We start from the raw sequence: 21,161 nt of genomic DNA on the forward strand, positions 1-21,161 counted from the left end.
GTTCCATGTTTTCTTGATTTAGATGGCTTTGTTGAATGTTTACTTATCGTGTTCAAATTCTCAAACCTGTGTACGTTGCTAGTAATTCTCTTCCATACAAACAAGTAATCATAATATGAGGACTGAATTAATGCATTTTTTTTATAATATGAACCAAAATTGGACCGAATCCAATTCTAATTTGTTCTTATGTTTTTGATAATTATAATTTTAATTCGATTTCAGTTTTGTCAAGTGATATTTTCTAGCAATGTTATAATTTTTTTTTTTTTAAGAAAATAGTTTGAACCGACCAAGCTGACTGTTCAAACTACCTAATTAGATTTGGTTATTGAAAAAGGGCCCTAACTAGCACCCATATAGCCGGTTCAGGCTCAGAACTGTTGACTTGAATCAGTTTTGGGTCATGCCGGTCCGATTGGTTCAGGGCCTGAACTGCCCATGGCCGCCCATAAATGGAAGAATTGAAAAAATAAGACTTGCTTTGTGCCTGGAAAAGAAATGATTGGGTTGGATTTTCCAGTTTAAATACAATAATAGAGTTCTCCAGCGTTTCCAGTTTTCTCACCTCCCAACACAGATTCTTGAAGTTTTGCTAAATTTTTCTTTTTTAAAAAGAAAAATAAAATAACAATTTGCAAGACAATCTGAATATACTGATTTCATTACCAACTCGAATGACTATTTCAAACAAAACCTTCAAATGAAAATAAGAATCCATAGCATCTAATCCAAAACAAAACCAAATGAACCCGAATGCAAAGTTGATGAAAAGGCACTTGTATTAATTCAGGAAAAGAAACAGTGCATTCAACAACACAAAACCAATTACTTCAACACAAAACCTCATTTGTTAAGGTGCTTTTTCAAAATAATTCTACTAAAAGATATATTATAAAAAAAGAATAATAAATGTTTTGTTACTCTTGCCATAATGTTTGGTTAAAATAATTGCAAAATAAAATGTCTGCCTATCAGACCAATAATTTTTTTTTTTTTACCAAATTGGAAAATATTATTATGAAGGTTGATTAGGCCTTTATTTCAAAAGACAAATACTTATGGGTAACAACTCAGTTCAAGCATTCTATGCGTTATACAAATAGTGCATTATATGAGCTCTACCAACACAAATTAGCAAATTCCCCTTCTGCAAATGTTTCTTCTTAACATTTCAATCAGCTTCAGACAAAACATGTTACGTCAGTCAACAGTCTCATAAATCAATGAGGTAGCATGGAGATGAAGAAGATCGAAGTCAAAATCACTCCATTCTTACACTAAGGTCTCCAAGTACTCACTGATTGTAGTGTATTTTATATGTGGATATAGTTGCGTCCCATCTACCCCTCCAGAAGACTCGATATCAAAGTATGTGTGATCTCCTTTTACAAAGACAGAGTATATAAAGACCAGAGTCATGTTGTCTGGATATGGAGTCTCTGCAATGCAATCATATGAAAATCAGATTGATTGTCTGGAAATGAGTCTCTGCAATGCAATAAGCTACTGGATCTGGGTAACATAAAGAAACCAAATAAACCAGAAAAGGGTGATAAGAACACAGCACATTCTATTGGATCTCTTGGTCCAGACTAGGACCAGAAATTTACTTCTCTGCATAAACTATGAGCAAGTCCTCATCTTGTTTCATCTACAAGGTTAATACAAAGATTCTAAGCACACAGAATGTCATGGAAAATGGGATCAAAGTAAAATACTTCTAAATAGAGCAAACATCCTTTTGCTTTCCTATAGGCTATAGCAACATTCAAACTTACCCTGTATTTTCATGTTTTCGGTTCAAGTAGTTATCATCACATAGTCACATCTAGTTTTGATGGCCATAACATGCAACTTAGACGTAATTAATCTTGACAGTAATTTTTCATGTTTACTAAATTCATTAGCTCAAAAATAAAAAGATGCTCTAGCCTGTAGGTGATTGTTATAAATATAAAGAATTTAAATACCTTTGATTTTTTTAAGAAGTTGGTCTTCTGGTACATAAATCCTGTCAAGCTTTTTCCCAATCTTAGACTCCCAGATCTCAACCAGCTCATTTAATGAATAGACATTTCCTGAAGGCCTCAAATACAACACCTTGTTCAATGTACGTGGATCATCTATTGCACAAATGGTGAAGGCAGCAACATCTTCCACCTTCACAAAGACACCTGCAGATAAACTGCATCTATTAGGATTCCAAAGGTAAGAACTTCCAAAAAAGCCACATCAACAATATATTGCTTAGTTGAAACTCGAGCAGCAGACCTTTAACATTCCCATTTCCAAACACTGTGACCTTGTCCCTGGGTGGAGTCTTTAAACCAGGTTGAATTAGTGATGGAAGTAAATAACTCATGAGGAGGTTGCAGCAGATGTAAGTATAGGGAATGTCTTCAGCTTCTATAAGATGTCGAATCTCAGATTTCATTGAATAAAAGTTTTGATCCATGTCGGATATTTGGACTTTATCTGGATCTGCTCCAAATTCAGATGGAATGAACTTCTGTAACAATACACACATTCAACTATTTAAAAGAGGGAACCAATCTTTGATTGAGGAGTCTTTTATTCTTGTATGGTAGAATGTTGATTCATAATTGGTATACACAGCATTGCATACAGAGGGATGCTAATTAACAAATTCCTAATTTATTTCACAGATAACGTTCTTTCATACTTAGTCTGCATTGGATGGATGGATCTTGTCAGTATGTTTCAACAAAGCAGATGTAACCAGCAAAATGATACACTTTCAACCATAATATTGAACAAAAACCAGGCAGGTGATGTAGGTGATGTACATTTTGATCAATTACAAGAATGGGTATAGGCCCATGTAAGATTGAATAAAACCATTTTCATTATAATGAAAACCTAGAAAGATCAATGACAAGGATTGATGCCCATATTCAAGCAAATTTCTTACAAAACCAAAAATTGTACCGGTTTCTACCATTAGCCTACGCTTTCAGGTATCATTTGTTTAAAATTTAGAATGAATGCTACACTTATCAAACTTTTGGAAAAAGAAAATACGAAGTAGAGATTGCAGTTATCAAATTTGTGAAAAAGATTGCTTGTTATCATTAGTGCCAGTTGAAATTTTCCATCAGAGATTTTGGCCAAAGACCAACGTTTCCAATAAGTGGTAACGGGAAACACCAGTGCTAACATTTGCACCCAAGTTCCAACTTCCACGAGCTGTCAACAAATGCAGAAAAAACTTCCCTAGCCCCTTCATTTGGGTTTTCCTATCTAAAATCGAGTATAAGAGGTCTGCACTGCAGTTTATGTACTGACAAGTAAACCACAGTGAAAAAGGGTATCCTGTGAAAAAACCCTCATCACCCTCGACATGCAGATAAGAATAATTATAACAACCTCGATGCATCCAGCTTCTTTGATAGCTTTGATAAGAAGCCTCTGATCAAGAACCTGTTTGGATGGAATTGAACATATCACCACATCCACTAGCTTCAATGCCTCAACTAGATTCTCCGCATCCTCCAAACAACCCTAAAAATCCCAAACAGCAAAAAAACTGATACTTTTTTACTTCACAAAACCATAATAAACGATTAACAAAAGACCCAGAAAAAAGAGAAGAGAGAGAGAGAGAGAGAGAGAGAGAGCTACCTTGAGGACTGTGGCACCAGCATCAGAAAGGGAATTTAGTTTTTGTAGTTTGACAGGGTCATTGAAAGCAGAGTCCCTAACAAGAATAAAAGTTGGGTGATTGAATTTGATGCTAAACTGTGCCAAATGATATCCTAAATTTCCAGTTGCTCCAATTATCAGTACTTTGCTCTTCTTCTCCATTTCTTCCTCTTGTCGGCGTCTAGTTTCAGTTTTCCAAAACCCTCACGGGAAGGGACGCGCATTTTGAGTGTCTGTACGCCGTCGTTTTATTTGTACGAACTAGAACAACGGGCACAATGGACTTTTTGAAAGTACCCGAAACTGCTTTCCTCGCGCAAACCTTTAAATTTGAAATTTGAAAACCCAAGAAAACGTAACAGAAACCAGAGCCATTATCATTGATGACCTTCTCTCTCTCTCTCTCTCAAGATTTTATCTTTATAAGTTGCAGAGAGTCTCTTTCTCTCAAAGTTCATCATTCTTTCAAAATTTTTTATTTTTGAATGCTAATTCAGTCTCAAAGAGCGCTGTTTTGGAGAAAAGATTAAACTTTTAGACTGTTCTATCTTTGCTAGATCATCAATTTCTTCAAGGTTTCTTTCGTTGCTTCATTCCAGCTTTCGTCTTTTTCTTTTCTTTTTCCTTATTTCTTAAATTTTCTAGTTAGCCTGAGAATTTTGGAGTTCGAGACAGAAAATATTGTGCAGTTATACTATGTTTTAGAATCTGCCATTACTGAAATTTGTTTATAATTCAAGAACTCTGATTTGCCATAGGCCACTAAATTTAGAAAGCAAAGAATGATGTGTGCGCATTTTAGATTTTAGTTTCTAATGGTTGCAGAGAAAATCGAGTGGCAAAAAGGAAGATAAATCTTTTTTTTTTTAATTTAAGAGAACAATATTTCGAAAGTTTAGATGTTTCTACATTGTTTTATCAGTTGATTCTGTTTTTCTATAATAAAACCAATTCTTAATTGTTCATTTTCAGACTTCTGGTTGGAGAGACAGGAATCACCAGGCATCAACTACCACAATCAAATTGATCTTTCCTTCAGGACCGATTCTGTGGTACATCTTTAAACTTTCTTTATATGTTAATGGTTTCTTGTTTCTCTTTTATTTTGATTAGTGTTATCAACAATTTTCCATTTCCTAAGAATTTGAAGCGATCTTTGCAGGTGGGTATTTATAGATCATTGCAAAGATGAATGATTTAATGACTAGATCATTCCTCAATTACGTAGAGCTCAAGAAACAAGCCATGAAAGATCTGGAATCCGAGCCAGACCTTGAGATGGGCCAATTAGATCCTGATGATGAACAGAACCTCTCAAATTTCTTTGAAGAAGTAAATGCGATTAAGATTGACATGGAAGAGATGGCCAATCTCCTCCTTGACCTTCAAGACCTAAATGAAGAGTCAAAATCCACTCACAGTATGAAATTGCTGAAAGGAATTAGAGACAGAATAAACTCAGATATGTTCACCATTCTTCGAAAAGCCAAGGTTATCAAGTCAAGATTGGAATCACTTGACAGGTCTAATGTGGATAATCGTAGTTTGTCAACGGCTTACAAAGAAGGTAGCCCCATTGATCGAACTCGTGTTTCAGTGACGAATGGCTTGAGAGTTAAATTAAGAAACATGATGCATGATTTTCAATCATTGAGAGACCAGATTTGTAAAGATCACAAGGAGGGGCTCAAAAGGAGGTACTATAATGTGACTGGTGAGCAACCGAGTGAGGAAATGATAGAGAAAATGGTTTTGGGAGGTGGGCAAGAGAAGGTTTTTGAAGGTAAAACAGATTTGGTGATGGAGAATCAAGAGAGGCATGAAGCTTTGAAGGAGATACAGAGAAGCTTGACTGAGTTGCATCAACTGTTTCTTGATATGGCTGTTTTGGTAGAGAAACAAGGTGATGATATTAACAATATTGAAGAGAATGTAGCTTGTGCTGGGACTTACATCACTGGTGGGACTAATGGGCTATACTACGCTAAGCAAATGAAGAAGAAGAGAAGCAATTGGGGTTGTTGGATTGGGTTAATTTTACTGGTACTATTGGTAATTCTTGTTTCCACCCTTGCTTCTTGAAGTATTTGTAGGACATTTTGATAGATGGTTTTTATTGTTAAGCTTGCATGAATGAGATTCGTTTTTTTGATTATATACACAAAAATAGAGAATTTCTCATGAAAGATGGAGTGTTATTGTGGTTGATGGATTCCATTAGGATTAATGTGTTTGATGATATCTCTTCGTCTCCCACTTTTTACAGTTTCTTTGTAATTCCATATTTGGACAACTAAGAGAATAAGATTACTTTTCGTTTGAGCTTTGAAGCACATTATCACTGACAGTGTTTTTCATCACCCATTTTGAAAAATCAAAGCTTATTTGAGGTCATTGCAAATTGAGACTTGGGCACTGAATGCTCCTGCATTCCCCATTTCCACTCTTGGCGTGTTTCTGGGTCGCATGTATTCCTAATTGATTCTTCTTGAAGTTGAAGAATAAGAAGGCTTCATATATATATATAGTAGGAGTACTTTTGATCGCGCGAGTAGATGCTACAATTCAATTTTAAGATAGTAGATGCTAAAAATTCATGTTCATCCATATATGTAATGATGGGTCAAGTTTCTGCTGAGGACACCAGCTAGCTTTGGATACCATTTAGGAGTACTTTTGTTGCATTAGCTTGCTTTGTAGTCAAATTCTGCTAGGCATAAGTTTCGAAGTATCAACATGCTGTAAATTATTGTGGGCTGAAATCAGTATAAATGGTGGCTGTTCAGAGGGCCTATCACACACATTTTTAATTATTGTTCTATTTCGACCCGGAGGTTAAAACATGGGCCACTGCGGACCAAGAAATTTATTGCACAACTTCACTTTCAATTTCAATTTCAATTAGTTACAATATTAAAATGTTTAATTCCGTTCCTCCATATAATACATTAGCCTCCAATCTAATTCTTGCACCTTTCAAGTGATTGTTACGTGGAAATTATCAGTTGGAAGTATAGTTATTGAACTGTTAACACGGAGGAAGATCCTTGGGTGGAGGCAAGATAGATTGATCTGGGCCTTTTCCATTCTCAACAACAAATGCTGTTTTCAAACCCCAGCCTGTATGTAGCTCCAAGTGACAATGCATAAACCAAAGCCCTAGAAAGAATAAACAAAGGAAAAACAAGAAAATCAATACCATAATTTGCTGATTAAGAGGTTAAACTAAAAATAAAGTACTCTCAGTGCCTGAAAATACCTGGATTATCTGCCCTGAACCTTATGGCAGTCCATCCTCCAGTAGGTACTCCAACTGTATTTCTTTCAGGAGGATCAACCAAGTTAAATTTTGCTAGATCCTTTTTAGGATCAAAGTTTCCAATCCCAGTTCCAACTACAAAGAAATTGTAGCCATGTAGATGGAATGGGTGTGACTCAACAGTAAGAAGATTTGTGTCTTGCAATACTAATTGCACAGTTGAATTGTAGGCAATTTTGCTAAGCCTGGTGCCTGAGGTAGTGCCAAGATTGGCAGTAAGAGGTGCACCAGTGTAATTGAATGGTGTTGGAGGGTTATCTGGGAAGTCTGTTCTAAATACCCCCTTGATGTTGAAGTAGTGAGCTTGAAGGAGGCCAATTTTAGGCATTACAAAAGTTATGTTGTTCAAGGAAGCTGTGAGCTGAGTTCCATTTAAGCAATATGGACAAGGGTTCATTCCTAAACCAATTGTGTAGAAAAGATGTCTGTCCACTTTAAGAGGTACATTTGCTGGGAATTGTGGAGCGTTTAGGCTTCTAAGCTTAGAATTGTAGCCAAGGGCGAAAACTGTGTCATTAGGTGCTGGAAGCTGAGGAAGGATAGGAAGCACAGAGTTTGAGATGCCTTTATATTGTAGTATAGCAGTGGCAGTTTTATTGTCAATGGAAAGTGGTGCATCCATGAAAGGTCTGGCGGCCATGAAATACCTGCCAGGCGATTGTGTTGCTTGAACAAGAACGTTTGTGGTCTGGCCTGGTGCAATAAGTATTGCTTGAGTTGTAAAGGGTTTGGTGTAAACTGCATCAATTTCTACTACTGTCATGTTGTGACCAGCAATGGCAAAGAAAAGCTCATCGTTGAGTGCAGCATTGATGATCCTCAAGAGGTATGTCTTTCCCTGCTCAACCTCCATGGCAAATGTATCTGCAAGAAAAGGTGGAAAATGAGAAAGCAAGCATATAGTATTGACATGCATTGATGAGTTTAAAATGGTGCTATATAGGAATATACATAGGTTGAAGGTTATCCTAATGATGTTAGGAAATGAAGCTTGTGGAATCAGGAGCTGTTAGAGGTTCTAACTGAACACATTTGATCAAACTACTGTTAGGATTCAATAGCTAACAGCTGATCCCAAAAGCTGAACCAAACACCCTTGCGATATATCGAAAATTTACTCACATTTCTCGGAACATGGGAAGAGTGGCCCTGGTTTCCCATTAATTGTATGTGCATCAGATGCATTTGGTGGCAATCCCAGCTTGTTCCCTTGTTTAACAATCTCTTCCACATCATTGTTCCACCATTCTCCTATTGAATTTCAACAATTATGGCAATTAGCAAAGCCAAGCACGTTAAATAAGTATATACTTGAAATAATACAAGTTTAAAATAATTATGTTATATCAATAGCCCGTGTATGGAACCCACCAAAAATGATGACTTCTTCCATGTGAGGCTGAGGGAAAGGAAACGGGGTCCCTGGTTTGGGCATTATAACTATAGCACCATAAACAGTAGCCCTTAGCCAAAGGATATGTGCATGCCACCATAGTGTTCCTCTTTGGCCTGTTACATTAAAATCATAGGTGTAACTTCGGCCTGTCTTGATCGGACATTGTGTTATATAAGCAGGTCCATCTGCCCAGCCATTACGAAACTGCTTGAGTCCATGCCTGCAGGCACCAAAAACATTCCTTTGTAATAATTATCACAAAACCTGCATGGTGGTTTTAGTTTTATATTTCCTGAGGTCACTTTCTTAATCATACCAATGAATAGACATGTTATATTGGGCATGGTTGGTCACATTCACAAGAACTCTATCTCCTTCTCTGACATAAATTGTTGGCCCTGGAAACCTCCCATTTACTGTCACAATGGGCTTGGCATGACATAATCTGCTAACATTTTTCACTTGAATCTGAAAGAAAAAAATGCAACAAGAAATTGGAGTTGGCTCAATACATCTGGAAATAATTGCGCATACAACTTGCTCCTGAAAAAGAAAAGTATGCTTAAATTGGTAGTGATTTTAATCACTCACATCAAATTGGTATTGCTTAACAGCAGCTTGGACTGGTGGGGAGATAAACCCAATTAAGCAAAGAAATAAAAAATAAACTCTTTTACTTAGAACCATGTTGGGTCTAAATATTTTGAAGGGCATGAAATGTGTGATTTTTGTTGGATGAGACAAAGGGAGTCAAAGTTACATTGCATTTTATAGTGCTCGAAAGATAGAACATATCAGTTTGTTAGAAGAGGATGGTTGTTGTTGAATTAGGTAGAGGACTAGCTGGCAAAGAATAGCTTGCATACCAAAGCTTGTAAGCAAGATGCTGATAAGGACTTGAAGGATATTAATTCTGCTTGAAGAGGAGATGAGGAGAGCAGAAAAACCTCATGTTTTTGTTTAAAATAGTAGCCATGTAAGAGCATGAGAGCTACTCTGAGCCAACCTTCACCATTTCCACCCTGGTCAGCTTTACCGTCAAGGAAAAGTGATTGTATTTACTCTCTTTTTTCCTTTCTTTCTTTCTTGTTTATTTTGTTCAGGGGTGACTATCAAGAACCATGTAAGGATTTCTTCTACTTTTCATTCCTTCCTGGACAGTTTGGTTGTCGATATCAAGAACCTTGCTTCTATGCTTTCATGGGTTCAATATTATATTGTATTTAAAATAACTTACAATGGTGGATTTGGAACCTTTTAGTATTCAGAATTATTTTGATATGAATCTTTTCCACAAAGCCATTAATTGCCTCCTCCTTCCTACTGCTTGTATTTGGTCAATCTTTGTTGAGTAATGGCTTGTGTTTCATGATAAATAATTGAATTTAATACTATAATTACGCCAATTGAATCATGAACAGATGAAGCCAATAGTCAATTCAATTTGCAGTTGGGCTTTTAAAACTTTGCTTAATTAGTAAGGGTGATGTATCTCTACCTGAAATTCATGTACGTGTCCGTCTCCACCATTGATTTGCAGATGGAATTGGATGAGCTAATACAGCTCTTTCCCTCTTTCATGAAGAGGGCTAATAAATGAATGAATATCAAATAAATAACCATTATATAGAGAGAAGAAGCAATCAAAAGTGTGCAATTTTTCTAGTTATTGGGAGCATGACCCTTGATAATTGTAGAGCTTCTTTTAAAGTAGGTTGGTGAACTCCTAAGCCAACTTTGCCCACCAATCATGGCCTTGGTTAAGAAGGGTGCAGCCTCTTGTTGGGATAAGCTCTGTGACCATTCAACCCTATGACCTCTGTTAGCTCCCGGACCATAGCACTTTTATTCCGCGTAGAACACCGCACTACAACGGATAATAAAAAATGTCAACTTATTAATAAGGAATAAATAGATCATTTCTCGTTTCAATAAGAAAAAAATAAAAAAAATGTATATAAAAAACAACTAATTATAGGAAATAATAGATAAATATAAAAATATTATAAATAATAATTAAATTAGTTATAATATTCATTCTTATATGATAAAAAAAATTATGTGTATTAATAAAAAAATATATTTTTAAAAAAATTATATTTTTAATTCTTATATATGGTATAATAAATTAATAATCATATGTCTATTTTAATAATAAAATAAATAATATAATATATACTCTTATTAATTATTTTAGACATAATTTTATTAAACACTTAAAATATATTAATCGCAATTTATCAAATATTAACTATCTGTCATAGCTATTAGATGTATTTAACCGTAAAACCAAATAAGCCTTATATTTATACATTTGTATATGTGTATGTACCTTTGCTTGGTTTGGGAATCCCAACTATCCCAACCGGCCGGGACTATTGCACTGAACATGTAAGATAGGGCAAACGCTACTCTAGAATAATCACCCATGGCCTTCCTAGATATGCACTTCCAATTTCTGTAATCTTGCATCCCAAGAAGGTGAAGCCACTGTCCTGAGTTAGAGAGTCCCTGTGTTGGGCTGTTATGGATCCATTATTTTTGAAAATTGAATGCAGGTGACACCTCTGCATACACAATATCATAGTCATGTAAATTCATTTCATTTGCCAAAAAAATAAAATATATACATATAAATATATACACTCACTTCAAAGATTGAAGCAGCATTGCCACATATGAAATCAGTAGCTCCTTCAATATAGCAATTGCTATAATAGTGTGATCCGGTGTCGTCCAAGAGGGTGTCTTGACATGAGAGAATTCAGCATCCATAGAATGCAGCTCTATGTCCTGATAACCTCAGTGCAACAGCTTTGTCACCACTACCATATGTATTCTGTGCACAATCAGCATCGAAATTAACTTCATCACGACAAAATTGTTCTATTTAGCTTCATCAAGCTTCCTCAACCAAATAATGAGGAAAATACCTGGATAGTGAGAGATCGTCCAGCAAAATCAGAAGCCAGTACAGAAAGTGTTGGAGACTCAAAAATGTTCCCTCCATCGCTCCATGTCATTATGGTGTTTGAGGCCCTTGTGCCACTCAGTGTTATGAAGGGCTTATCAGCAGGCGCAACCAACTTTTCTCTGCTTAAACCAGCATTAATTACAGGATTAAATCATGTCAAGTTAATTAATTATGCATATATGATTATTGATTTATTCAGTATTGCAGAAATAGAAACCTGTATACCCCTGGCTTAACCAAAATGAAAACCAATTGAGAGTTATTTGGAGGAATAGAGTCTATGGCATCTTGTATTTTCTTGAAATCTCCTTTACCAGACTGATCCACCCTGATGAGAACTGCAGTTAACAAGTCTTTGGAAGCTGTGGCAGCAGTAGCAGCTGCAGCCATGAACGAACCTAACACAGCAATATGAGCTAAAATCATCACAAAATTATAACCAGAAATCTACATTGCAGATGCACCAATGTGAGAATGTGAATAATCTTTTTTTTCCCTTTGTCTCGAGTGCAGTACAAAGATGTCGATTCAGTGAAGGGAATGAAAAAGAAGTACTTGATATATATATAGTGATTAGGGAAGAACTTAACTATTGCTTAAGGTCAATGAAATTGGTGGCTGCAGCCGATTCTTACTGTTGAAGTTCAAAGATAAAGATGGCTGTCTTAACGTAAACACATGCAAATCAGTGAAATTAATTATATATATATTCTAAACTAATGAAACTCAGTTGCCAGCAAGATTGGTTGAACATGTACTAATCTATTATTTGTTAACGCAAGCTGGCCCAAATCTTTGTTCAAAATCATGAACCCAAATATTATTAGACAAGATTAATGAAAAGGCGTGCATTAATTCCAAATGAAGTAATAACGCCCGTCAAATATATAACCATAAACAAGCTGAATATATATTGTAGGAAGTTTAGAGGTTTGATTGGCGGCTTATTAGAATAGCAAAACACTGAATTGGGTTAATTAATGTTGCTTATCAAAAAATGAATCCTGGCTAGCCCCTATATAAGCGCAGATTGCCCGTCAGATATATAACCATAAACAAGCTGAATATATATAGCAGGAAGTTTAGAGCTTTGATTGACGGCTTATTAGAATAGCAAAACATTGAATTGGGTTAATTAATGTTGCTTATCAATAAATGAATCCTGGCTAGCCTCTATATAAGTGCAGATCGCCCGCCAGATATATAACAATAAACAAGCTGAATATATATTGCAGGAAGTTTAGAGCTTTGATCGGCGGCTTCTTAGAATAGCAAAACACTGAATTGGGTTAATTAATGTTGCTTATCAAAAAATGAATCCTTGCTAGCCTCTGTATAAGTGCAGATCGCCCGCCAGATATATAACCATAAACAAGCTGAATATATAATGCAGGAAGTTTAGAGCTTTGATCGGCGGTTTATTAGAATAGCAAAATACTGAATTGGGTTAATTAATGTTACTTATCAAGAAATGAATCCTGACTAGTGTAACACCCTTTACCCGATCTACAGTGTAGCCAAGCAAGGCGTGCCATATTCGGTGCCGGAGCACCCTATCTTGTCTTGTCGTGTATATTATTATTTTAAATTCCATTTATTTATATTATCCCATGTGTTGAATTTTTTTTTTTGTATCACATTTTATTTTTATGGAGACCCGGACAGAGTCTCCTCTGTTTTATTAGCGTTTGGCGGGTTCCACTATTCACCTGTTAAAACAGGTTCATATGTCATACCATTTTTCCATGCATCATATCATATCATTGTTTGCTCACAAAAATTTCTCATATTCATTTCAAGTAAATACATTTCATTTCATTCATATCAAATCATGTACAATATTTACAAACTGTTATACAATCTCAAAGTTTAATTACATCACTCACTTATGTACAATTATCAAAATACAAAAGCTAAATACACATGGGCCCTACCAAAAATAGACTGCTGAGGTGACACGTCACACTACTGTAAAATCTGCTCTAACTCACTGTTTAGACTGGTCCTGCTCACGAGTACCTACGCGATGGAAAAACTAACGCGTTAAGCATAACGCTTAGTGGTGCATAAATTAAAGTAAAAATAACTAAATAATTAAAGATAATTATTCCTTGTATAATTTCATAAAGAAATATAAATTTCATGAATTTTGAGTCATTTATATGTTTATTGAACTTTAGGAGCAAATAAGTTTATCAAGATCTTCTCTGCTCATTTATTCCATATTCAGTCTTATTAAATTCATATCAGTGCCCAAATAACCTATAACAGACTATAAAGACTAAATACACGAGAGTATACTAATTAGACATCTATATGTCTATCATGTATACATTGGTCATGTCAGGTACAAGGCCAGCAGACAGGCATAAAGCCAGAAATCATATCAGGCACAATGGCCAACAGGCTGGCATAAAACCAGAGGAATAATCATATTAGACAGATATTGTATATCAATAATCATTCATGTAGACAGTACTGCAATTTGTAGTCCCTAATTGGTATACCAATTGATACAAGCTATATGCATAAGTCTAGGTATACTTTGAGCAAATTAGTATTATTAAATACTTATGGACTTATTATTTCATGTTATGCACTATTAGTGCTTTATAGCAATTTCATATAATTTGTAATGGAAAAATAGGTTCCGATCTCACTTTCATGTAACTTATGTATTTGGAAAACCATTTAGGTAATTTACATATCATGCATCAAATAATTCCTTGAACCTTTCTTTAGGTCCAGATTCTGTCCCCTATCTTTGCCTAACAATTTGGCTAAGATGTAGAGTCTGTTTGACCACACTTCCTTCATGGAAGTTGTTCCTCTATATTTAAACATTGATTTCCTTTTTGAATCATGTTATTTGCAGTTTTAAAATTCAAGTTATGGTCAATTTTTCAAGAATGGTTCATTGACTCTTTATGATTCCAGAACTAGTTAGATTCTGGAGTAAAATTTTGTCTAGTCATTTAGGCATGCTACAGTCATTTTTAGGTCTAATCTGCTTCATATGAGTTGTTCTCCTATGTCTTAGGTCACTCGAGTTCAAAAATTACAATTTTTCAGGTTATATAGGGTGATTTATAGCTAATTAACTGACCTGGACTCCTGAACCCTGTGCCTTCAGGATTTCAGGTTCAGATTAGTGTGTTTGATTCTCATTTTAGGATTCTTACACTCAAAATTTGAGGAAAGTTCCCGAATCAACGTTGGAGTCATGTTCTTAGGTTTTCAGAACAATGTGGATCATCCCAATTGGAATTTCCTAATGGGAGATATGATATAAATACTGTTCTGGGGTCAAGTGGCTATACAGTTCAATTTCAGAATTTAGAATACTAACTTGTCCTAGCAAGTTGACTAAATTCCATTAGGTTCTGGATTTTGGTCAAAACACCAAAATTATAGTTCTAGGTCTTATGGAGATTTTGACTTTAGAATCACTATATTTGCAGTTTTGTAGACTAAGTTATGGCATTTTTGCCAAAACTAGTTGGATAGGTTAAAGTCCATAATTTTAGGTCAATTTTTTGATTCTAGTCAGAATTATTGACCTAAATTTTTCTAGCAAATTGGTTAGGTTAGAGTCAGAATTAGGCTCTATGTTCCGCATGAAAAATGTACTCCTATGTCTAACCTTTCCAATGGTTCAAGAATCAAGTAATTCTGACCTCCCTAGAGTGAGTTATGCCCATTTAAACATTTACTATTCACATGGTCATTTTTCCAGGTCCAATATGTGATTTTCCAGATTCAAGCTAATTTTAAGTCATGTTAGATCTAATTTCTGGGCAGGGTCTCTACATAAAAAATATGGCTTTATGTCCTTGCTTGCATTTCAATCACTTTATACAAGTAGGCAAAAGGGTCCATGGAAAAGAGAGGGTGTGGGAAGCCACATCAGGTTTTTTCATTAATTTTTTTTATGGCTTATATGACTATTTAATTGTGCTAAATTCAAAAATAAAATGAATTAATTGAGTAAAAATTTTATTTTAAATATTTAATTAAGTTTTTATTGAAAATTAAGAGTCAAATTAATCTATTTCCATCTCCAATAAGAGGGGGAGAGATTTAAAAAAGGAAGGAGAGGGTTGTTGCTTGTCAAAAATAGTTGACATGCATGGCCATCGTTTTTATTATGATTTTCTAGAGCATTCTAACTTTTTGTAAATTTTAAATTAAAAATTAATTATATTATTATTATTATTACTATAAAAAAATATTTACCTTTTTAATAATCTTTTATACCTATCACAAAAATATTAATATTATCATAATAATTTATTTTTTTATAAAAATAAATACTTACTCATTTATTAAAAAATATTAAAATTATATTTATAAAAATTACATTATGTTTTAGTGTAATTCGCGTTAAGATTCGACTCAGTTATGTTCAAGAGTTAATTATTTAAGACCTCAAATAAAATATAAATAATATGCATGAATTATATAAAAAAAATAATTTTATTAAAATTATTATAATTTTATTTTTAATTTATATGTGTTCTATTTATTAAAAAAATATTCAATTATAATTTAGAGAAAATTTTTAATATAAAATAAGGTTAAAATTTTAAAAATTTTAATAATAAATCAGAGATAAGAGATAAAGTGAAACTCTTGCAACATCCTTTCTTATTTTTGATGTGTCGCACACTTATCAAAACGTGACCTAATAATTTTTTAAAGCGTACCCAATTCAAACACGTCAAATTTGGCGGCCCCCAGAATAAAGAAAAGTCCAAGAGCTCCACCACTAAAACAAAACAAAAGCAATAACAGATTCATTGTTTGACGAGCGAGAAGAACGGAGATAACGAAGAAATGGAGGTTCTGAATGAAGAAGAAGAGTACAATTGGAGAGAAGTGACTCTTCCATCTTTGATCCCTGTGGTTCCTAAACCAGAGCTCGAGAGAGAGAGTGGAGAGAGGAGGAGAGGCAGAGACATACTCATAGCTATCGATCATGGACCCAACAGCAAACACGCCTTTGATTGGGCCTTGATCCATCTCTGCAGGCTAGCTGATACTATCCATCTTGTCCATGCTGTTTCCAGTTTGTCTCTTCGTCTTCCTTTTTCTTCTTTTAAATTTCTAATGTTTTGCATCTTTCGGGTGATTGATTCTTTTTTAAATGGGTTTTTCTTTTTAGGCGTGAAAAATGATGTTGTTTATGAGATGGCCCAAGGGCTTATGGAGAAGCTTGCTGTGGAGGCTTTCCAGGTTGTTATGGTGAGTGATCCATCTTCATCTCTCTCTAGGTTATATTGATTTTTCAGGGATCAATAATCTCCGGTAATTTATTATTCCCTCGGATACTTGTTGATTTGTATGCAATTAGGTGAAGAGTGTGGCTCGGATTGTGGAAGGGGATGCAGGTAAGGTTATTTGTAAAGAAGCAGAGAGATTGAGGCCTGCAGCTGTAGTGATGGGTACCAGAGGCAGAGGCATAGTTCAAAGGTACCCTCTCCCTGTTTTTCTCTGTTCTGTTAGAAAACACCTCAACTAAGGAAATCTTGCTATTATCTTGCAGTGTGCTGCAGGGAAGTGTGAGTGAGTACTGCTTCCACCATTGTAAAGCAGCTCCTGTTATAATTGTTCCTGGGAAAGGTATTACTTCTGAAATTAAATCCTTTTGTTAAATTTTTATGAAGTTAAATAGTCATTTAAATGGAGGATTTCAATTTGATACATGAATTTTAGTCTTTGTATTTGGTTGAGTAGATTTATTGAATATAAATTATATTGTGAATTTGGAATTACAACTATAAATATTCATAGATATAATTATACTTATAAAATATAAAATTTTTCTTGTTCAAATGGATCATTATGTAATTTCTTTGGTTGAATTTATTTATGCATCTTTGAACTTGCAGAAGCTGGCGACGAATCATTGATACAATGGAAGTAATAACATTATTGCAAAAGGAATTGTCACAAAAAACATTATTGCAAGAGGAAAAAATGCAGCTTGGGCATTTCATTAAGATTGTAAAATTTGTGTGTTTTGGGTTTTTTCTCTCTCAGGAAGGATTGGGTTGTGAATTTTGTATGATCTGCATTATGGCAAAGTTTAGTTTTATGTAATCAGAATGTCTATTATTTGTATGGTCTATGAGAAACTTACTGATTTTACCAATATCTTCATTTATAATCAGAATCATGTTCTGCAATTTGGGACGTAAGCACTGCTTGCTTTTGGGGTGACTCGGTGAATTTGGCAATGCATAACAATTTTTCAAAAGAAGGAACTTAATGAGCTCTTCTTTATTTTGTTGGGTACTTATTTAATAAGTACTCACAAGTTCAGTAGTTTTACTGAGCTCATCAAGTTCAGTAGTTGGGTTTTACTAACAAGCAACAACTCTTGAATTGTCTGCCCTATACCTCACAAACTCCTCTAGAGTTTTCAACCACTCACTTGTAATCTTTTGCACATCTGAATACTTTTATGATCAAGCCTCGCTAGTATTTTCACACCAATTATAAAACACAATCAGTTTATCAACATACTTGATTGCACAATTTGAAAAGCTGGTGTTGAAAATCTATGGTCTAAGCAAAATTGTGTGGCCCTTTCGGGACTGGTTCAACTCGAGCTTAGACCTTGGCCCTTCTAATTTCTAAGTGGCTCAAGAGAAAATAGCTGAATGCCTGAATCATCTGCAAAAAGTAGGATTCACCTTTACAGTTCGCACACTTTAGAACAACTTTTTTGAATGTTTTTACCAGCATGTTCATCGTAATAATTTATATGAAAACAAAATAATAGAAATAGGTCTTCTTTAATTCAACAAGACATGGCTCCCATGAAGAAGTTAACGAAATATTTTATGTATTCTCTACCCATGCCTGTGTACTAAGAGTAACGAAAGAGCTAAAATAGATTTAGCTGCACATTTTTTTTATGTTAAGGGACTAATGCAAAATTAGCCCATCTGGCAATTGACGCTGAGCCCAAGCCTGGAATCAATATGCCTACATACATTAAAAATGTCGAATATATTTTCGGCCATATTATCAACATGCTCATGCAAAAAAAATTAAAAAAAGTCCCAAGTGATACATTCTTTGGCTCTAGTCCGAGCAATTATAATAATTTATCCCTGCTCATCGTTCCAATTACACTAAAAAAAATACCATAATACTAACTGCTCCTGATAAATATATTAATTTGTCACTTCTAAACATAAATAATATATTTATTACTTTTAACTTTATAATCACAATCTATTTATAGTTACAATGGGCCAAAGTCTCTTAAATTTTATGTCCTTTTTTTATACATAGGACAAAATTAAATAATCTCGTATATAATGCTTTTATTTAAATATTAGAAACTCATTAGAATTTTGAGTCGTTACATTAACAGCGGGATTTTTAACTTAAATATTCGAGTGAAACTTGTAACACGAGACCAAAAGCCCTCTCTAAATCATTCTTTTGATCACAAATTCGATTTTGTTACATTGAAATTCATAAACATGTTTTCACTGGCAATGGAGAAATTTTAGTAGATAATTATTAATCATGATCACGGTGGGTCGTATATAAACTCATTATAATTATTGATCAAAATCTTTCTGTTGTATATATAATGATTATGTGAAATAATTTCTCTTGTTGATGCCTCTCTATTTTTTTTAGGTTTTCTCTTTTAATATGAATTAACTCTATTTTTTTTTTTTTTGCCTTTTAAATCCTTAGCCATACCATCCTTTTCTGTTTATCAGGAATTTCCATGATTCTTGTTAAAAGGTAAAGACACAAATTTGGTTGCGCCAAACAAAATCTTCTGGGAATCACTTAATTGCATGCACAGCCAATAGAATCTTTATTAGTCAGCTTTATACGTACATACTCTGCACCGTATGAATTAGAAGGAAGAAAAGAAAAGAAAAGAATAAAAAAAAAAAAGGAAAATTCACGGAAAGCTGAAAATGGGCCCAAGAAAGAGAAAAGGCAGTATCATGTTTCACCATCCAAAGAAAACAAAGAGAATCAAAGAGATCTTGGCAATGGCTGAGGGCAGGTCCACCCCTTTCACTATTTCTCAGTGGCTTGAAAACGAAGGCATATGAATATGATATATATATATATATATATATATATATGCTCAATGGCTTCTGTAAATCCAAGAACAAGAAAATGCAGTGAAGGCAAAGGCTTAGTGGTCCCTTGTTTATAGCCGCAACCCAACACAGAAATGCCCTTGTCTTAATTATTCGTCAAGACATGGATTTTTTAAAGAGGTATCTATGTCTTTCAAAAATGTACATTTTGGACCTTCAACTTTCCACAGCCTGAGAACTCCACAGACTGCTGGCATAGTAATTTGTTTTGGCTACCTAAGCCCATTAACCAAATGATGTCAACATTGTAACTTCCCACCAAGAGAAGAGAAGAAGATGTCATTCTTTTTACTTAATCCTTACAAAAATAACTTTGAGAGAAAATTTTTGTATCCAACATCAGAAAATTGGGTTAGTTTTCTTTGGGAATAAGGAAACAACCCAACAAGTTAGGAAATATCCTGAAACATGCTCTTAATTATAATTAAGATTCATTTTGTGCGTATATGTACAACGGTTTTAGTGTTTGTGCTACCAAACCTTCATTTTTGGAGGTTCCCCCTTTATTTGGTCACTCAAAGAAGTAGTTAATGTACTTGTGTTAATTGCATAACATTCTCATCTGGAATTGCCTATGTTGGAAATTGGTGCATCGAGCTTTCAGAATCAGAAGCAGCCTCTTGTGGTTATGCATAGACTTAGTAAAGGCGTTAGAGCGTGGGTAATTGAGGATGTCACCCATTTCCATGCTTTAATTGAAGATGAAAGTTATTTCCTAGTTTATACCAACTTGATCAGACATTACCAGAGACATCAAATAAAAAAGCTTTATTGAGAATTAGGGTTTGGGTCATTTTCAGCCTATATTAGTGGTTCTAATTTGCTTTCAAAGATGAAACATGTCAAATGGCATGCAATTAAATATCCATAAACTATGTAAATGCATAGCAAAAACTTAGATTTTTGAATGAAAGAACCACATATAGTAGACTCCATAATGAACAAACATCAATTAAATATAATTTGGATAGTTGATAGTACATATAAAAAAAAAAATTATTTTTGGAGTGGTTTCCAAAGCTAACAGGTCTCAAGTTTGATATCCAGTCCAAGCTAAATGCAAAAAAATAAAAAAAATAAAAAATAGGGCATTGCAGCTAATTCATGCTCCTTATTCCATTCATCTGTGGCCTAATTATCAGTGTCCACATCAATATAAATATTATTCTGTCCTAAAAGGGTGCTCAGACAGTCCACCTGTAGCCTCTACATCCTCTGGCCTTAATTAAACCTTTGTCACTCAGGTTCATCCAACAGAGGGACAACTTGTGCCACTGGACTACAGGGATTCGTTTTTCATGGATGTGATATGTGTAATCCACTTGTGGCCATATTCTTGCACATCTCAATTACATCTTGTGGTTTTGTTTTACTTCTGCACTTTTTGTCTTTCAACAATAGAATTGACAAGGGTAATTGTGTCCACAAAATAGAGATGTGCTTAGAGATATCTAATTTGTTTTGTTTAAACCAGATCAAGCATTTGACTACTGAGTTCATGCTTTACTTCAATGATTTTAACCTCCTTTGACCCACCAATGTTTTAACTTGCCTTCAACCCCAATTCTTTGGTCCCCAGATCGGTCATGATCGAACTTTTTGGTGTAACCAAAAATCATTATAGTGTGATTGCTACATACATTGTGAGAAAAGGAAGGA

The 21,161-nt window shown here is 34.5% G+C and overlaps 4 protein-coding genes across 7 annotated transcripts; 2 read left to right on the forward strand and 2 right to left on the reverse strand.

The window, feature by feature from the left end:
* Nucleotides 1-1,015: 1,015 nt before the first annotated feature.
* Nucleotides 1,016-3,911, reverse strand: LOC110668620 (probable pinoresinol-lariciresinol reductase 3). Of its 3 annotated transcripts, none has more exons than XM_021829951.2 (5): nt 3,646-3,907; nt 3,391-3,525; nt 2,275-2,512; nt 1,974-2,177; nt 1,016-1,442 (listed from the first exon to the last, which is right to left on the reverse strand). In XM_021829951.2, exons 1-5 carry the CDS (start codon nt 3,826-3,828, stop codon nt 1,276-1,278), a joined length of 927 nt encoding a protein of 308 aa, XP_021685643.2. In that variant the 5' UTR covers nt 3,829-3,907; the 3' UTR covers nt 1,016-1,275. The 3 variants fall into 3 exon arrangements, with proteins under 3 accessions (XP_021685643.2, XP_057997300.1, XP_021685644.2); XM_021829952.2 differs by having other exon boundaries at nt 1,378-1,515; nt 3,646-3,911; XM_058141317.1 differs by lacking the exon at nt 3,391-3,525 and having other exon boundaries at nt 3,646-3,910.
* Nucleotides 3,912-4,026: 115 nt separating this feature from the next.
* Nucleotides 4,027-5,999, forward strand: LOC110668640 (syntaxin-112-like). Its single transcript, XM_021829969.2, has 3 exons — nt 4,027-4,241; nt 4,639-4,718; nt 4,829-5,999. Exon 3 carries the CDS (start codon nt 4,855-4,857, stop codon nt 5,746-5,748), a length of 894 nt encoding a protein of 297 aa, XP_021685661.2. The 5' UTR covers nt 4,027-4,241; nt 4,639-4,718; nt 4,829-4,854; the 3' UTR covers nt 5,749-5,999.
* A 251-nt stretch (nt 6,000-6,250) lies between these two features.
* Nucleotides 6,251-9,131, reverse strand: LOC110668622 (laccase-11). Its single transcript, XM_021829953.2, has 6 exons — nt 8,973-9,131; nt 8,698-8,849; nt 8,357-8,601; nt 8,108-8,236; nt 6,926-7,849; nt 6,251-6,825 (listed from the first exon to the last, which is right to left on the reverse strand). The coding sequence occupies exons 1-6, from the start codon at nt 9,093-9,095 to the stop codon at nt 6,695-6,697; spliced, it is 1,704 nt and encodes a 567-aa protein (XP_021685645.2). The 5' UTR covers nt 9,096-9,131; the 3' UTR covers nt 6,251-6,694.
* A 6,948-nt stretch (nt 9,132-16,079) lies between these two features.
* On the forward strand, nt 16,080-17,880 carry LOC110648973 (universal stress protein PHOS32). Of its 2 annotated transcripts, none has more exons than XM_058141398.1 (5): nt 16,080-16,423; nt 16,520-16,599; nt 16,709-16,827; nt 16,901-16,977; nt 17,247-17,509. In XM_058141398.1, exons 1-5 carry the CDS (start codon nt 16,192-16,194, stop codon nt 17,279-17,281), a joined length of 543 nt encoding a protein of 180 aa, XP_057997381.1. In that variant the 5' UTR covers nt 16,080-16,191; the 3' UTR covers nt 17,282-17,509. The 2 variants fall into 2 exon arrangements, with proteins under 2 accessions (XP_057997381.1, XP_057997380.1); XM_058141397.1 differs by lacking the exon at nt 17,247-17,509 and adding an exon at nt 17,529-17,880 and having other exon boundaries at nt 16,125-16,423.
* Nucleotides 17,881-21,161: the final 3,281 nt, after the last annotated feature.

This window comes from Hevea brasiliensis, unplaced genomic scaffold (genome assembly GCF_030052815.1).
Source record: "Hevea brasiliensis isolate MT/VB/25A 57/8 unplaced genomic scaffold, ASM3005281v1 Scaf1, whole genome shotgun sequence".
In the NCBI taxonomy this organism is placed as follows: Eukaryota; Viridiplantae; Streptophyta; class Magnoliopsida; order Malpighiales; family Euphorbiaceae; genus Hevea; species Hevea brasiliensis.

Coding starts and splice junctions, on each gene's coding strand:
- LOC110668620 (XM_021829951.2), bottom strand. CDS start 3,828: ATGGAGAAGAAGAGCAAAGTACTGATAATTGGAGCAACTGGAAATTTA. Junction 2,513..3,390: donor AAGAAGCTGGATGCATCGAG/GTTGTTATAATT, acceptor GTATTGTTACAG/AAGTTCATTCCATCTGAATT. Junction 1,443..1,973: donor ACTTCTTAAAAAAATCAAAG/GTATTTAAATTC, acceptor ATTGCATTGCAG/AGACTCCATATCCAGACAAC.
- LOC110668640 (XM_021829969.2), top strand. CDS start 4,855: ATGAATGATTTAATGACTAGATCATTCCTCAATTACGTAGAGCTCAAG.
- LOC110668622 (XM_021829953.2), bottom strand. CDS start 9,095: ATGCCCTTCAAAATATTTAGACCCAACATGGTTCTAAGTAAAAGAGTT. Junction 8,237..8,356: donor GGAAGAAGTCATCATTTTTG/GTGGGTTCCATA, acceptor GAAATTCAATAG/GAGAATGGTGGAACAATGAT. Junction 7,850..8,107: donor CTTCCCATGTTCCGAGAAAT/GTGAGTAAATTT, acceptor CTTTTCTTGCAG/ATACATTTGCCATGGAGGTT.
- LOC110648973 (XM_058141397.1), top strand. CDS start 16,192: ATGGAGGTTCTGAATGAAGAAGAAGAGTACAATTGGAGAGAAGTGACT. Junction 16,600..16,708: donor AGGCTTTCCAGGTTGTTATG/GTGAGTGATCCA, acceptor GTATGCAATTAG/GTGAAGAGTGTGGCTCGGAT. Junction 16,978..17,528: donor TATAATTGTTCCTGGGAAAG/GTATTACTTCTG, acceptor ATTTATAATCAG/AATCATGTTCTGCAATTTGG.